This window comes from Ictalurus furcatus, chromosome 23, assembly GCF_023375685.1.
Source record: "Ictalurus furcatus strain D&B chromosome 23, Billie_1.0, whole genome shotgun sequence".
In the NCBI taxonomy this organism is placed as follows: Eukaryota; Metazoa; Chordata; class Actinopteri; order Siluriformes; family Ictaluridae; genus Ictalurus; species Ictalurus furcatus.
In genome coordinates, this window is record NC_071277.1 from 15,528,730 (window position 1) to 15,546,993 (window position 18,264).

The 18,264-nt window shown below is 38.6% G+C and overlaps 1 protein-coding gene across 1 annotated transcript in view; it reads left to right on the plus strand.

The window, feature by feature from the left end:
• Positions 1–1,313: 1,313 nt before the first annotated feature.
• The window catches only part of zfpm2a (zinc finger protein, FOG family member 2a), a 173,087-nt gene continuing 156,136 nt past the window's right edge, over positions 1,314–18,264 (plus strand). Inside the window, exon 1 of the mRNA XM_053611334.1 lies at positions 1,314–1,795. Within this exon, the coding sequence (XP_053467309.1) occupies positions 1,756–1,795 (40 nt within the window). The 5' untranslated portion in view covers positions 1,314–1,755. The remainder of the gene's footprint in view (positions 1,796–18,264) is intronic.

Here is an 18,264-nt window from a genome sequence, read left to right on the forward strand (position 1 = left end):
TTATGTATGTACGTCCATTCGTTTTTCAGTCATTACATGGTGCCTTCTCTCTTCTTCTTTTTATGGACTGTGTAAAGGTTTTTACTGAAGTTTTGAATAAATAAATAAAATAACAACAAGTTTTATTTTCTTGATGATTCTACAGAAGTTCCACGTTTGTAAAGCCAAAATCACACACACAAACACACACCAAACCTAGACCATTCATTACAAACAATTTTTATATCTGTGTGCGCTCTTGGGGGTTATTTATTTATTTATTTATTTATTCATTGATTATTCATTTAAATATGCATATTTCTATCAGACAGCTGTGGGGTTTTTTTTAAAATTCATTATACAGTGCCGTCTTTCTTCTCCTTTTTTATTGACTTTGTGAATGTTCTTTAATAAGGTTTTGAATAAATGAACAAAATAATAATAATTATTATTTTCTTGATATTTATTTATTTATATGTATACATATATTAGTCAGCTGTGGTGTTTAGAGTTATATGGTGTTTTCTGTGTAGTCCTTTTTCACTGATGGTGTGAGTAGTGTTTTTAAAGGTTAAACAAACAAACATACAAACAAATAACAATAAAACTTTTTTATTTCATTATACAGTGCCGTCTTTCTTCTCCTTTTTTATTGACGATGTGAATGTTCTTTATTGAGGTTTTGAATAAATTAACAACATAATAATAATAATAATAATAATAATAATAATAATAATAATAATTATTATTATTATTATTATTTTCTTGATATTTATTTATGTATTTGTATGCATACATATATTTGTCAGCTGTGGTGTTTAGAGTTATATGGTGTTTTCTGTGTAGTCCTTTTTCACTGATGGTGTGAGTAGTGTTTTTAAAGGTTAAACAAACAAACATGCAAACAAACAAACATACAAACAAATAATAATAAACCTTTTTTATTCATTATACAGTGCCGTATTTCTTCTCCTTTTTTTATTGACGACGTGAATGTTCTTTATTGAGGTTTTGAATAAATGAACAAAATATTAACAATTATCATTATTTTCTTTATTTTTATTAATTTATTTGTATGTATATTAGTCAGCTGTGGTGTTTAGACGTTATATGATTCTTCTCTATAGTCCTTTTTCACTGATGGTGTGAGTAGTGATTTTAAAGGTTAAACAAACAACAGTAGATCTATCTATCTATCTATCTGTTTATTCATTTGTTTATTTATTTGTAACCTTTACATCATTCACACTGATCTAAGGACCATATAACAGTCTATCTATAGCTACCAGGAAATCAATTTGAAGTCTAGGTGTTATATTTATGTTATACACAGTTTGTTGGGGTGAACAGAAAAGTGTGTGCAGTGATTTGTTAGTGTTTGAGAAAGAAGCGGAAGTATTAGCTTTAGCTACAGATTAGAACTCAGTAATCAACTTGGACCGCACGCGCGGTTACGTGAAGTTCGCCTACGGTGCCCGGAGAGGCCCAAACCTTATCTTCAAAAACAAAACCGCGAAACGCCTTCACCTCCTCAGTCAGTTCCGGCGGAGCGGCGCACCGTGCAGCCTCACCTCCGAGAGAGAGAGAGAGAGAGAGAGAGAGAGAAAGAGAGAGAGAGGAGGAGGAGGAGGAGGAGAGGCACAAGAAGAAACAGTGCGCACAGCACACACACGCCGTCACTCCTTTCCCCTCCCGCTTTTCTTCAGCGACTCTCAGGCTCTTGGATGCACCGTCTCCCGGCTCTGTGTCACTGTTAGACCCGGCTTCACAGCAGCCATGTCCCGCAGAAAGCAGAGCAACCCGCGGCAAATTAAACGTAAGTGCGTCTTTATCCTCAGGTTTCAGAATCCGAGCTCGGTTTGTCTGAGAAAAGTTGGTTGGTATGTAAAAAAAAAAAGAGAAAACGGACAAGTTGCTGAGTGCTGGACTCGGCAGGTGCAGTTGTTGTTGTTGTTGTTGTTGTTTTGTTATTATCGTTTATTAATTCATTTATTTATTTTCCGCACTGAGTAATGCTGTATAAATAATACTTTCCCTACTCTTTAGTACAGTAGTGTGCGAGTTCGGGAGCATTTCAGACTCCAACATTACAGTTTACATTTTGTTTCGTAAATATATATAATATATACTTTTTAAAAGAGGTATTTATGCTGCACAGATTGAGTTGGGAGTGTAGTAGTTGGTCACGTGCTGTCGACACTTATGTTGTAATTGTCGTAAAATATATAAATAAGTAAATAAATAAATCTATAGTAAGCTTGGAGAACTGTATCACACACACACACACACACACACACACACACACACACAGAATCATATCACTGGGATATAGCATTTCAGCAACGATCATAATAATGGGAATAATAATAGGAAGTATTATAATAATAAGAGGAAGAATAATAGGAAGTATAATAAGAATAATAATACACATGTGAATTAATTGTACACATGTGGATGAATCAAGAATACAACACAAGTAGAATTAGTGTAATTATTAGAATTATTATTACAATGTTTATTATAGCACATAAAATGTAACAGTTATCATGTTTCTTGTCTTCCTACTACTACTATTATTATTATTATTATTATTATTATTATTATTATTATTATTATGACAACGACATGACAGCCAGACATTTTTGTTGCCCTCCTCCATTGTTCTGTGTGTTTCTGCTTGACTGTGCTCTGTACGGTAAATGTGAAACTATTATTCATGTATGATTTTTATATTTAGCAATTCTGTATCACAGAGCAGTCTTCTGAAACGATCGGGACGATGGCATGAAAATGCATAAACACAGCTGTGAGGCGTTCTTGCAGAGTGGGCAGCTGGTTTTGGAACTCCACTCTGATGCTGACACGATAAAGATGGATTAAAAATGCGGGATTAGTTTATTTAGGATGTAGTGAGTGGTGAAGGTTTGGGAAATAGTAACCGATTTGGTCAGATTAGTGTCATTAGTGCATGGTGTCATGGGTCATGCAGGGCCTTGAAGTGTGTGTGTGTGTGTGTGTGTGTGTGTGTGTGTTCTGAATTGTTTTGAGGGACAGGTTAAACTCTCCTCCCTTAGGACTACTTGATTCTGTCCTCTCCTTGATTGTGTTGCAGTAGTCTTGACGCTGTATTAGTGTATCTGTGTGTGTGTGTGTGTGTGTGTGTGTGTGTGTGTGTGTGTGTGTGTGTGTGTAAGTTTGCTTTGTACTGATTGTGTTTGCATTCAGACACGTTTCCAGTCAGATCGGATTCTGTGCAACTGTGAACAATCATGGTTATCATGCGTGTGAACAAAAAGTTCCTTATATAGTGAACGTTCCGTCCAGATCAGTTCATATCTAGACTGTTATTTTTGTTAACAGGACAGTGTTCGTATCTGATTGTGCTGTTAATATTGACTATGTATGTGCAGATGAATCGCTCGTACAATTACACCGAATTCAAAGACTCTCTTTTGACATGAAGCTCGGTTCTGAACTACTTAACAAAGCAGTTTCTCTGTTAAGTGTGTTTGGGAAGATGAGGTGTAAAGAATGAAGGGGTGTTTTAGAGAGTGAACATGTCATGCAATGATGTATCGTGTGACTAACACTCTCTCTCTCTCTCTCTCTCTCTCTCTCTCTCACACACACACACACACACACACACACACACACACACACACACACACACACGCACGGTGTAAGAGGGTCGTACAGCATGCGGAATCTGAAATAAAGAAAGCATAATTTCCAGCAGTTCAAAGTCACCGCTGCAGAATCATCCTGAAGGACAAAAAAGAAAAAAAAAAACAACACCCACCTCACCCCACGCTCCTTCCCTCCCCCCCCCTCCCTCCCTCCCACAACTTTCAGGCCGCCCGTTATCTAAAATTGTGATTCATGCAGCATTTTAATATTTTGCTTATTCCTATCCCTCGGGCTGCTCTCGGAGCGCCGATAAAAAGGTGATGGCGAAAGAGCGCCATTAATTTGCTCCGATGGCCGGTGCGATAGACGGCGATAATGGGAAAGATAGGAGCTGCCAGATATACCATCAGAGGCCCCCCGATTATTACCATTAAAATTCCGAGCTGGCAATCTGCAGCCGCCTGATAATTCACCCCTCTCCGTTTCCACCACTTTGGATGATAAGGCAAAAAATAGTCACTCAGCGCTCCTTGATTAGCTCGTCTGGATTTTCCGATAATGCCATGATAAATTATGTTTTTTTGTTGTTTTTTTTTGTCACACCTTGTTTTTTGGCATCTGATTTCTTTTGTGTCTGAATATTATGTATAATTTATAGTATGGTGTAATTAGTACGAATTATTTGCTTAAATAGATAGTTTTCTATTATTATTATTATTATTATTATTATTATTATTATTATTATTATTATTATGAAAACAGCTGATCTAATGACTCTTTGCTTGTTTTACCGTTTTTTGCAATAACAAATAAAAAACATAACACAGTTGGAAAAATGTGCACGTTCACTAGGGAATAAAAATAGTCACCCTTCCGTTACGGTACCCAAATACCACACGTGAACGTGGTGGAACGTTTCGTTTGAATGGAAAACACACAGGTCGGTCTTTACACTCGAGTCATTTTCCTCTGAATCTGCTAAGAAGGAGCTCTGATTGATCAAAAGTTCACCATTTTCTCAATTTCTCAAATTCCTTCCACGTCTTACGAGCCGAAACATAATCAGTAACTAATATCTTGGTGTGTGTGTGTGTGTGTGTGTGTGTGTGTGTGTGTGTGTGGGTGCGTGCTCATGTAAATGCGCAACATCGCCCCCATCGCTTCCTGTATTGCATTGCAGGTCTTCACACACACTAATTTGATCAAGTAACTGTAAAGCTGGAGCGTCAGTTTCTTGGTTACTGTTTAGTTTCAGAATAAGACTGTATCAGATCTGGGATCCAGATGTGTACAGATGTTGTTTTTGCCTGTTTTTATGCCACAGAGCAGCACAAAACATTGCGGATTCATGGAGACGCGGTGTGATCGACAGATGCACCGGTTTCGTACGGTTTCGTATGGCGTTGTGGAATAAGTTGGTCTACAGGAGCTGCGAAGATGAGCGTTGTGGATTTTGTAAAAACGTGCCTGAACGGCAAGACCGAGACGATCCAAAATACCCACGTGTTTTATTTTCCTCCCATACGCTGACGGTTGAAGGTGTATACGAGGTGGAACGTTCATGCGTACCAGCGTATGAAGAATATACACGTACATGTAGATTTACACCACAGCGCTGCTGAACCCTCAACTCTGATTGGTCCGTTAGTCATCGGTTAATTTTCTATAACCGCAACACGGATCACAGGTTTATATTAATACACTCGTTTGAATACGTTATCGTTTCTATGGTAACCGTTATCTCTGTGTAATCTAAGCCTAAACGTAAACAGATGGGGGAAAAAACGTTGTTATTTAACAAAGAACAATGTAGAACAGTTGATCTGATCTGGTGAAGTTTTCTGTAAGGAAAGTGTTTGTTTAATAGTTATGGAAGGAGTCTCCAGTGTTAGTGAGTTTTCTCGGTAGCGTGACAAACCGCTTACAGCTGACATTCCACAATATTAAATGTTAGAGATGGCACCATGCAACTTTTTCTTTTCCGCTACTGATAACGATACTGAAACTCTGAATATCACATGATACCGATACCCTGACATCGTTTTCTTTAAAAACTACGAAGCTTTAAAATGTTTTTTTTGTTTGTTACTGAAGCACTTCACAAATCACTTACATTGTAAATATTGTTAAGTATAAAGTAGAATTATAATCAGATCAATCCTATCAAATAAGAAAACAAAACGGATTGTACGTAAACATTTCCAGTTCCTAAAGGAATTCCTTTTCCATATCCACTTGCCATTTGTGACAGGATTCGACGTATTCGCCGAAATCCGATCCACCATGTTTTTGTGGTTTTGGCGTCGGACCGGTGCCGTCTCTAACTAAATGTAACTAGAAAAGGATGGAAAGGATGGAAAGTCTGATGTCATTCATTAACATGTAAACAAATATTGTTGTCATTGGTAAATGAAAGACTTCAGGAAAGGAAAAGAATCACCGTTGGCATGGGAACGTCACGCAACATTGTGTTTTATTCCTTAAGTAATTGCCCTCGGTGTTCTCTTTGAGCGTCTGATTTATTGACCTAATTTAAAAAAAAAAAAAAAAAAAAGGCCCCAAATTTAGGCTTCATTTTCATCTTGAAGTCCTGCACTTGTACTTATCAAATGATTTATCGAATCGATTGATCAATTTACTGAGCATTTCTTTGAATCAATTACTCATGAGCCGTCTATCTGTCTATATCTGGGTATATGAAGGAGGTCGATATTGCGAGAAATGGCGTTTCACTGATAATATGATAGGCCATTTCTTTAATCTCATTCCTTCTTTATTTTAATAAACCTTGAATAATAAAGAATTATTTCCTTGTAATTTAATTGTTTATCAACGCAATTATTTGTAAATGCTTGGGAATATGGTCATATAAAATCGCTATCGCTATGGTGATAAATGATGCTATATTGATTGTCACATTTCGGAGATATCGCAAATATTGCTTCGTATATTTTTATATAACTTAGGAAAATGAACGACAAACTCTGATTTGATGTGTCTGATTTGTTCTGAATCTGTAAAATTACACAATGCAGTTCTTATATAGTATATGTATCTTATACACACACAAACACATATTCATATATAATATATAAAATATAACACTACTATTTTGGTGCCATAGTTTGATAGCAACACATATTATACATATACATACAATACATATTGTCTAGAAGTATCGCAGTGTAATATTTTGATCAACTGATTTTCTGTGTTTTTTTTCCATATTTTATGCATTTTTATATATTTTCCATTTTTGATATCATTTTTTTTATATTTAATAATAGTATGTGATGCTGTGATAGGTTGGACATTTGAGTAATGAACTGTAAAACAGCTTAGGAGTCAATTTAATACATGATCACATATCATACTATTAAACACAAACACACGCACGCACACACACACACACACACACACACACACACACATACATACATACATACATTGCAGTTCTAAATGTTCTATCACAGTCATTTTACAGAAAGCGCAGTGAAGTAGTGCAGCGCAGTCTGAGCTCCTCTCTCGTGGTAATGGCATGTGTAATAGGCTGTCACTGCGACTTCATAGCGGCCACGCTGTAACTCACGAGTTGATGATGTCACGCCGGAGCACAACCAGGCCTGTCAGCTCACACTCAGATCTCTGCATGGGATTTATCACACACAACTCACACAACTCCCAACGAGTGTTGCTGACTCGCCTCGGCTGCCAACATGTCATTTTGTGTGTGTGTGTGTGTGTGTGTGTGATACTTATTGTAATGGATGGATTCATGTGTCAGAATGGGTGGCGTGTGTGTGTGTGTGTGTGTGTGTGTGTGTGTGTGTGTGTGTGTGTGTGTGTGTGTTCACAAAATAAAAGTAGAAAAGCAACGTTACCGGATTCAGAGTGTGTAAAAGGACTCGTCGTAATAAATCGGACAGGATCCCGCAGGACATATTTGCAATTTTCTGTTATTCCCTTCTCACATGAACTGACATCAGTTTTTAATCTGTGTAAGGCTTTTAAATCTATAAAGGATTATTTGTATGATATTTTACAATTTAAATATAATCTTACACCAATGTGATATGTGAATTGTATGTTTATTCAACTATTTACCAATATATCACGATTCTCCGAGGCGTTTGTGCTATACGTGATCTGTATCACGATATATAGGTATAATATAGTAATGTTGGTGTTGTAAGAAATTGATTAAAAAGGTACAACTTATTATTATTATTATTATTATTATTATTATTATTATTATTATTATTATTATTATGAATCTAAAAATACATTTTAAATGATTTTAACATTTTTTGAAAAGGAGAAAAACATGAAATATATGAAAATTAAATAGATGAAATATAATAATATAATTCATGTGCAATTATTTATGTATTTTTTATTATTTATTGAATTGTTTTTCAGTTTTTGTACGCATTACATCAGGTGCATACAGTGAGTTTATTATTATTTAAAAACACAAACAAAAACCCTACACTATTGCAATATCCAGAACATTCCAGAAAAGTGTATTGTCATGATATTGTGATTATGATATGGATTATCATGATGTTTGTTGATTGGTTGAGCATGCATGTGCAGTGATTGGATGGAGCAACGTGGAGTAACGTGTTAGTAAAAAGTTGTCTCGCAATCTGACGAATAAAAACGACAAACCCAACTTCATGGCATGAACTACACTGGGTAGACAGGGGAAGTGTTTCAGAAATCCACAAATAAATGTTCCACAAGAGCCACGTGATGCGTAAACAATCTCCAAATTATTATTGTTTTTTGCTGATAAACAACAGTGTGAGTGATTCAGGTTGTGAATTTTGTGAATTAGCAAATCTCATTTTATTTATTTGTGGATCTGTCGGTGATTTTATATTTGTGAACGACTCTGTGTGTATCTGTGGATCTGTCGGTGGTTTTATATTTGTGAATGAGTCGGTGTTTATCACAGATCTGTCAGTGATTTTATATTTGTAAACGACTCGGTGTTTACAGTATCTGTGGATCTGTCAGTGATTTTATATTTGTGAACAACTGTGTTTATCTGCGGATCTGTCATTGATTTTATATTTGTGAACGACTCGGTCTTCATTTGTGGATCTGTCTGTGATTTTATATTTGTGAACAACTGTGTGTATCTGTGGATCTGTCAGTGATTTTTATATTTGTGAATGAGTCGGTGTTTATCAACAGATCTGTCAGTGATTTTATATTTGTAAACGACTCGGTGTTTACAGTATCTGTGGATCTGTCAGTGATTTTATATTTGTGAACAACTGTGTTTATCTGTGGATCTGTCAGTGATTTTTATATTTGTGAATGAGTCGGTGTTTATCTGTGGATCTGTCAGTGATTTTATATTTGTGAACGACTCGGTCTTCATTTGCGGATCTGTCATTGATTTTATATTTGTGAACGACTCGGTCTTCATTTGGGGATCTGTCTGTGATTTTATATTTGTGAAGGACTCGGTCTTCATTTGGGGATCTGTCTGTGATTTTATATTTGTGAAGGACTCGGTCTTCATTTGCGAATCTGTCTGTGATTTTATATTTGTGAACGACTCGGTCTTCATTTGCGGATCTGTTGGTGATTTTATAATTGTGAATGAGTCAGTGTTTATCTGTGGATCTGTCAGTGATTTTATATTTGTGAACCACTCAGTGTTTATCAAGAGATCTGTCGGTGATTTTATATTTGTGAACGACTCGGTCTTCATTTGCGGATCTGTCTGTGACTTTATATTTGTGAACGACTCGGTCTTCATTTGCGGATCTGCCGGTGATTTTATATTTGTGAACGACTCTGTGTTCATTTGTGGATCTTTGTGGAACTGTTATTTATTTGCACCCCCTTAGTGTTATATGTTTTTGCTTAAGAATTGAGGTTATGAGATGACGTATTGCGTTGTTGTGTTTTGTTTTTCAAATAAATGTTGCGTTAAAATGAACAGAGGTGGTGTGTATCGATCAGAACATGAGTTTCTGTAACTGAATTCCCATCTAAACCAACTCTAACATCTGGTCCTTTGAGAACGCGCCTCTCGTTTGACCACAGATCGTGCTTAAGTGGCGCTTCCTACACAGACTATGAGTCTTCCATTTCCATTTCTGTCACACCAAGTGTGCTTGCTTCATGCCAACTTTCCCAGTGGCATCTGCTGACATCCAGCACCGGCTCAGCTCTCGCTCGGGAAGCGGCGTCTTCCTCCGTGTCTGCGTGCTCGAAAGCCGCCATATTATCCTATGCAAATGAGCTATGCAAATGAGCTATGCAAATGCACGCCGAGCGATATCAAGACAATTTGTCATTTTTTTATCTCGTCGCCTATTCATTCGAGATTATTTGTTTTTATTGTTATTATTATTGCCGGCCGCCTGCTCTGCAGTGATGGCACGTCCGGTCGGAAAAACCGAACGATCGTGAGCGGTGTATTTCATAGGGGACAGCGTCACGGCACACAGCGCCAACTGACGCTCGTTTCCTGCGCTGGAAAATCTGATGCCTGTTAGAAATATGTCTGCAGTGTGCATTTCTCTCATTCATTTTTTCTGAAGAAGAAACAAAAACAGAGGATGATGGGCAGCGGGTTCTGCATTCAAAAGGTGATCAAGGTCACTTCCGGCCATAGTTTCCACTTTATCTTCCTTTTTCCTGAATTCGGCTGTAAAGAACCCTGTGAGTCAGGATCCTCGCACAATATCCACAGCTCTATTTATAGCCCTGCTTCTATTTGCTCACCATCAGACATCAGACATTTTCATGAGCATCTAGCACTCATAAAGCAAAACATTCATAAAGCATTATGCGTGTACAAGTAGTGTTTGTACCACATCATAAAGCTAGTAGCATTTTTCTTTGTTTATTGCTGTATGTCTGTTAATAACAACAGTATACTGTACATTCACCATCCTGTACACCTTCACAAGCATGCACTTGTGCAATCAGCCAATCATCTGGCAGCAGCAGAATTTATACAGTCCTGCAGGTACAGGTCAAGAGCTTCACATCAAACGTCAGACATCATCCAGCGAGCGGCAGATCAGAGGAGAATGGTCAGACTGGTTCGAGCTGACAGAAAGGCTAAAGTGACACAAATAGCCACTCTTTACATCCGTGGTGAGCAGAAAAGCAGCCACGAAATCACAGAACCTTGAGGCGGATGAGATAAAACCGCAGAAGATGTCATCGGGTTTCATTCCTGTCAGCCAAGAACAAGAATCTGAAGCTACAGTGGGCATCAAAACTGGACAGACTGGAAGAAATAAAACATCTCCTGGTCTTTTTATGGTATTTGGCAGACGCCCTTATCCAGAGCGACTTATATTTATTTCATTCAGTTGAGGGTTAAGGGCCTGGCTCAAGGGCCCAGCAGTGGTAGGGCTTGGATTTGAGCTCACAGCCGTCTGATCAGAAGTCTAATGTCTTAACCACTGAGCTACCATTACCCCAATGGATGCCTTGATGGAATACATCTGAAAAAAAAAACATCTTGTCCATCATTCCACGCTAGGATTTGTTATAAACTAGGTTTTCTGTGGGGGTTTTTTTTTCCCCTCACTGCCTAGTGCGATTTTCTTGTTCAGACGTTCAGAACAGATCGAATGTGATTCCGTATCATTACGTATGTAGCGTGTGTTTGCTTCCAGAATACCGAGGAACGTTTTCAAGCTTCTCTGATGCCTCTGAAGGCTCAGAGACTAGGAGTTCCACTGAGTAGATTGTTTACAGGCCTCACATACAGTAACTGACCACATGAGTTTGTAAGTCATTTCCTCCGCCATAAACTTGGCGGACATTGTTGTTTTGTTCTGGGCTTTGATGTTTTGTTTGGCTGTGACTTTGACATGTCGGACTGGAACAAAGGAAACTACTGCATTTGCATGTGTGTAAGTGTGTTACACCAAACTACTTTTATATAGAGTCTGGTAAGTCTTTTTGTTAAACAGTTCGTTGCAGATATATTCGTATCAATAGAATTCCACGCAATTCTTCGCAGACCTGTGAAGAAGAAAGCATCCGACGGCGTTAAACTTTGGCCTGGATATTTCATCCAGCCGTCTGCGTACGTCATGGCTTTAGCATCGTTTCTCACATACAAACCGTAAGTAGGCGATCGTCAAGATCAAACGGCACAACCGCGTTTAAAAATCCGCATTTAAGAGCGTGATACCAGCGATCCGCACTGCGCCGCCGGCAACAATTGACTTTCAGCCTCCCGGTTAACAGCCTCGTCTCGCGCTCTGGCTGATCAATATTGGTATTAATTAATCAGCGCTATCGGGCCTCACGATCTGGTCCGGTGCCTTGTAACATCAGCGAAATATCAATAAGTAGAGTGGACTTCTGCGATCGCCATGGCAACTTCATCTCTCAGGTCAAAGTAAGTTTATCGTATCTTGCGGCAAACTGCTTAGGAATCTAGCTTACACTCTGAGATCATCGATTTGCTGTTTTTGTTACGCTCTGATCACCCCAATCGTTGTTTTACGAGGTGGGGAAAAAAAAAAAGAGATCACGACAGAGATCTAAGTGAGATTTAAATATCGACATTAGAGGAAAAGGCCTGGAGTGGAGCTCCGGCTCAAGTACATCCTTTTAAAACCCAGAACAAAGCTCAGATTATTGGAGCGTAATCTCCAAGAAGGCACTCGGCTGTGTTATTTTGTGGAATATATGAAAGCGACATAGTGTATCTGAGAATATTAATGATGTAGAATGATCGCCTGAATCTGATTCGGTTTGCGGACACTTAAGAGTTTTTAAGGTTCATCTCAATCCTTCTGGGGAGCACGTTAAAGTTTCTACACTATATGGCCAAAGGTTTGTGGATACATGACCATCCCATTCTAGATTTAGTCCCTGTTTGTTGTTATAATAAGCTCCTGTCTTCTAGGAAGGCTTTCCTGTAGATTTGGAGCTGTTGGGATTTGTACGCGTTCAGCTACAGGAGCATCAGGCTGATGTTCGGTGAGGAGGTCTGGGGTGCAGTCGATGTTCCAGTTCATCCCAAAGGTGTTCAGTGGGGTTGAGGTCAGGGCTCTGTGCAGGCCACTCGTGTTCTGCACCAAACCTTGGAAAACCATGCCTTGATGGGCTTGGCTTTGTGCACAGGAGCGTTGTCATGCTGGAACGGGTTTGGGCCTCTTAGTTCCAGTGAAGGGAAACTAAAAAGCTACAGCATACCAAGACGTTCTATACAGTTGTATGTTTCCAAGTTTGGGGAAGAACCTCATATGGGTATAATGGTCAGGTGTCCACATACATTGGCTGTATAATGTACTGTATGTTGAAGTCTCGAGTGTTTCCCTGTCAGCACGGAGAACATCTTAGGGCATCATATGAGTGATGTCCTAAGAGTCCTAGATTCTGTGTGTTTCAGTTTCAGATGTTCTCCCCATAGTTTTCTACTAGGCGTTGTCCGGTTTCCTCTCAGTATTCAAAAACATGGATGGATTGGCGACTCTAGGTTGTCCCTAGGTGTGAATGAGTGTGTGAATGAGTATGTGCATGGTGCTCCACGATGGACTGGCGTCCCGTTCAGGGTGTATTTCTACCTTACAGCTAGTATTCCCATGATCCACCATGTCCCAGACCAGGATAAAACTCTTACTAAAGATGAATTAATCAAATGAATTGTGACAAAAATGTATAATAGCTAACTCCGCCCCTAACGTCTAACCTTAACCTTTGGGGCGGCTGTGGCTCAGGTGGTAGAGCGGGTTGTCCGCTAATCATAGGGTTAGCGGTTCGATTCCTTTGGGCAAGTGTCCTTGGGCAAGACACTGAACCCAGAGTTGCTCCCGATGGCAAGTTAGCGCCTTGCATGGCAGCTCTGTTACCATTGGTGTGTGAGTGTGTGAGAGTGTAATGAGAACCAGTGTAAAGCGCTTTGTAGAACCGCTAAGGTTTAAAAAAGCGCTATATAAGTGTAGACCATTTACCATACTCATCAAATGGTTACAAACTTGCCATTATGGGACTTTGTTGAACTTGCTGCATTTCTTTATTTTTTACTTTTGCTGGTTATTATTGGTGTTGTTCTTCACCTTGACTTCAGCTTCTGGAGAAAGATATGACACGGGGGTGGGGTTACAGGGCGGAGTTAATTTTTCTCTTAACTTTTAAAGTACTGTATGCTGCGTTTGACTTAAGGTCGTAACTCGCAATTTCTGACCTCTGACCAGGATCAAAACAAAACAAGACTAACCAAAAGAACTCCACCTTGCTTTTAATTCCTACTTGGGATGGGAACTTGGGACGGTCTCCTAAACCCTGAGTTCAGCAAGTGACATCAAATCAACATGGCCGCACACAGTATGACCAGTAAATAACGTAGCACTTCTCCAATCATCTGTTACACCGGCTATTCAGCTCACTGTTTTGTGGAAGTAACTATACTGTACATCACTCATAACAGTTAGCTGGCTAGATCCTTGCTAGCATATGATAAACACGAAGGCGTCCATGGACCATGGAAAATGACGTAGTTCCATCTTCCGTGGTCAGCAATAAAAAGGTACATAAAATGAATGTTTTTCTAAAACGCTTTTGTAGTTGACTTTGGGATTATTACCAAGACGTTTGAAGCTTCACTCTTTAGAGGTGCGAATGTTTATACATTACATTGAATACGAGCAGTTTAGTCAGTTTCAGTTTCTCCATATTTTAGTTTTATTTCTCTTGAAACGTCGATAAATGGCTGAAGACGTGAAAACAGTTCCTGGTGAATAGTGTGATGTCGGAAAACGCACCACACGATGACACCAGAGCAAATCTCATTCCCTTTCTCTCGCTGTCTGTCTCTGACATCATCACATTCCTCGTCATCCTCAGAGCACAAGAGAGAGACTTTTTTTTTTTCTCTCCCGCTGCTCCTCTGCCTCGGGGACACACTCGCCTCGTTTAACATTGAGAGTTTGGCCCCAGTCAGATGGAGAGCGAGCGAAAGCGGGCCAGTGCATAGGCATGTGCGTGCACACACACACACACACACACACACACACACACACACACACACACACACACACACACACACACACACACACACACTCTCTCTCACACACACACACCAGCAATTCAATCATTACACTTGCACATCCCCTTTCACCTTGCCCAGGCTGTGCAGATACGACTCAATTAAGTGTGTTTGGTTAGCCTACAATGCTCGCAGTCACAGTGAGAGTGTGTACATATATATACATACATACATATATATGTGTGTGAGTGTGTGTGTAATTGTTACTGCACATATGTGTGTGTTTATCAACCATTTTTATCATCCGGCATCTTTGCATGTAATGAATATGGATATTGGGTCATGGTCTGATTTAGCTCACGGCTCCACCTGCCTAAACACACACACACACACACACACACACACACACACACACACTGTTTCATCCACAGTGACAAATGAATAAATGCTACAGTGCTGATTCCATAGTAATGTGTTACTTTTACATTGAACAGCACGAGAGATTTTTCCATCCAAATGTTACATTTCCATAAATGTTATTAGCACGTTATAAAAAATTATAATTCTTCTCGAGTAATTACGAGGTTTTGTCACACTCTTTGAAGATTTTAAGAAAAAGAACCTGAAATCACATCAGGAAACGTGTTTTATCATTGAACATGATACAGGAGTCAGGGGTTATTGCGTCATAAAATAAAGGAGCCAATCAGGTACCAGTATGCAAATGCGGGACATGCAGATCTGGTCTGCCCGGGGTGTGTGTGTGTGTGTGTGTGTGTGTGTGTGGGGTTGGTGAGAATGTTTGTTTATTTCCACAGTGATGTACTATGAAATTCAGTGAGGCACTCTGTAAAAACAATTACATAATAATAATAATAATAATAATAATAATAATAATAACAATAATAATAATAATGGTGATAATCATAATAATAATAAAGAAATAAATACAGTTTAAAAATAATTTTAAAAAATCAATAAATTGAGGACCAAAACTACAACAACAAAAATATAAGCTCTCAATATTCTTCTTCTTCTTCTTCTTCTTCTTCTTCTAATTATTATTATTTTTATTTTTCTTCTTCTTTTTTTCTTCTGCTTATTTTTCTTCTTCTTCTTTTCTTTTCTTCTTCTTCGTCTTCTAATTATTTTCTTTTTCTTCTTCTTATTTTTCTTTTTCTTCTTCTTATTTTTCTTTTTCTTCCTCTTATTTTTCTTCTTATTATTTTTTTCTTTTTCTTCCTCTTCTTTTTTCTTCTTCTTATTTTTCTTCTTCTTTTCTTTTCTTCTTCTTCGTTTTCTTATTTTCCTCTTCTTCTTCTTCTTCTTCTTCTTCTTCTTCTTCTTCTTCTTCTCATTCTTCTACTTCTTTTTCATGATAAATGATTGTGCGTTACACTTTTCTGAGATATCGTTGGTATGACGATGTATTTTTACGCTTTTAATAATTACAAATCAAATGCTACTCAACGGATGTCGTTGATTTGACGTAATTTATTTAATTTTTTTTACCTTAAACTTCTTTGTATTTGTAGGCATTAAAGAAAAGTATCGTCAAACCCCCAGTTTAACATTTTTTGATTTATTTTACTACTGTCCTGCAGGCAGTTTGTTAGCTAAATTCTATATCGTGATGCACATCGTGTATCGCAGAAATGTCCTGATACGATATTTTGTCATGTCTCCCAGCCCTAATTGGCATACACTGCAAACATTTATTCCGCTTGAAATTCTTTTGAAAAATTCAACCAGTAGTTAAAGTATTAATGAATTAAATAAAAAAAAGCATTAAAAAGTAATGTAAAAAAAATCGTTATAAAAGTACAAGCACATTACAAAAGTGAACAGGAAATAAAACAAATGTTAGATAACAAATTACTTTTTTTTTTTTTTTCATATGTGCTCTCTATGCTGAAGAGCAGCTGGTTTATCAAAACTGCAGTGGAAAAGTTTTTCAGTTACTGTTTCCCAACACTTTTACACTTTCATCCAAAAAAAATGAACGTGGGATTTTAAGGCGAAAACACAGTGATGAAAAACAAAAAAAACGGCCAAAACGTCTTCGCATGGAAACAATATTGTGTTTTTATCAGTACGTAAAAATAAATAAATAAATTTTTAAAAATCCCGTAAAACATCCAAAGCTATTTTTTGCTCTCTTATTCTCAAATTGAAAATCGATATGAAAGCGAGACGAAACGAAACCACGACACAGAGAAGCACTCGCCGTGAGTGAAGTTGAGCTCTTTACGGATTTCCGAACAAATCCGAGAACGTTTAAGAGATCATCCTGATGATGACGTCGTGAAGCGTTCTGAAAAAGCATGAAACCACAGGTGCTGCAGGAGGATTAAACAACAAGCCTCTCAGCTTGATTTGTACATAAGACTGCATCTTAACACCAGGCTGGAAAATTCCACGTGACAAAGTAAGTAAATAAATCAGTGGTGTTGTTTTTTTTTTTACGAAGGAAGGTTAGCAGAGCGGTACACGCTTCACAACGGGGGTTTAGGAAGGACATGCCAGGTCATTTCACGTACACTACACATGTCTGGATAAATAAGGAATGTGCTGGTATAGGAAATCTTCAAGGGCGGTGTACTGCGATGCATCTTTCAAGTTTTTTTGGTTTTTTTTTCCCAATCACGGCACGTCCGTGTATATCCCAGTGATTCTATTTTAGATTTATTCAACACTCGTGGATACTTTTTTATCCGCTTATAGCTACAGTGTGTTGAACGTCACGTCGTGGAACGTTCACGGAGGTAGCAATTAACCTTAAACCGTCGTTCCGTCACCGGCCTCTTTCTTTTTCCTCTCTCTTGAAGTGAATCAGACAAAAAAAAAACCTGTCCGGTTACTGAGAAACTGCAAATGCCCTTATTTGTCCAATCACAGTTTTTCAGCGTTACCTCACTGACACTGGAGACTCCATCCAGAAAATGTGAAATTTTCACCGTATCAAACAATCACAGACTTTTTTTTTTTTAATAACACGTTAATCAGTCCGTACAGGATTTCGCGGATTTTCATTTTTTTTTTCTGGCCGGTATTTGCGAAAATGCAGTTGCGGGAAAATTTTGCAGTGGTGTTTGTTGGTAAATGAGACCTTTTTAGCCGTACTCACGTTCAAGGCCGGTGAATCGGAGAGGGATTTGGCTGAATGCGCGTTGTGAAGATCGTGGCTCAACTCTGCGGTAATTTTGAAAAATTGCACGCGCCTCTGAAAACTGCGGCGTTTGCTTGATTTTTGTAAACTCATGATGGGGGAATAGCGGATTAGTGGTTAGCACGTCTGCCTCACACACCCGGGGTTGGGGGTTCGAATCCTGCCGCCGTCACGTGTGCACAGAGTTTGAGTGCTCACCCGTGGTTCGAGGGTTTAATCCGGGCTCACTGGTTTCCTCCCACAGTCCAAAGACACGCACTGTAGGCTAATTAGCATCTCTAAATTGTCCGTAACGATTATTCCTTGTGATGGGTTAGCACCCCGTCCAGGGTGTACCCCGCCTTGTGCCCCGAGTCCCCTTGGCTCCAGGCTCCCTGCGACCCTGTGTAGGATAAGCGGTATGGAAAATGGATGGATGGATTTGCATTATGGTCATAGCTGCTGTTACAGAAACTAAATCGACGCCTTCTGACCAATCAGGTTTGAGAATTCAGCACTGCTG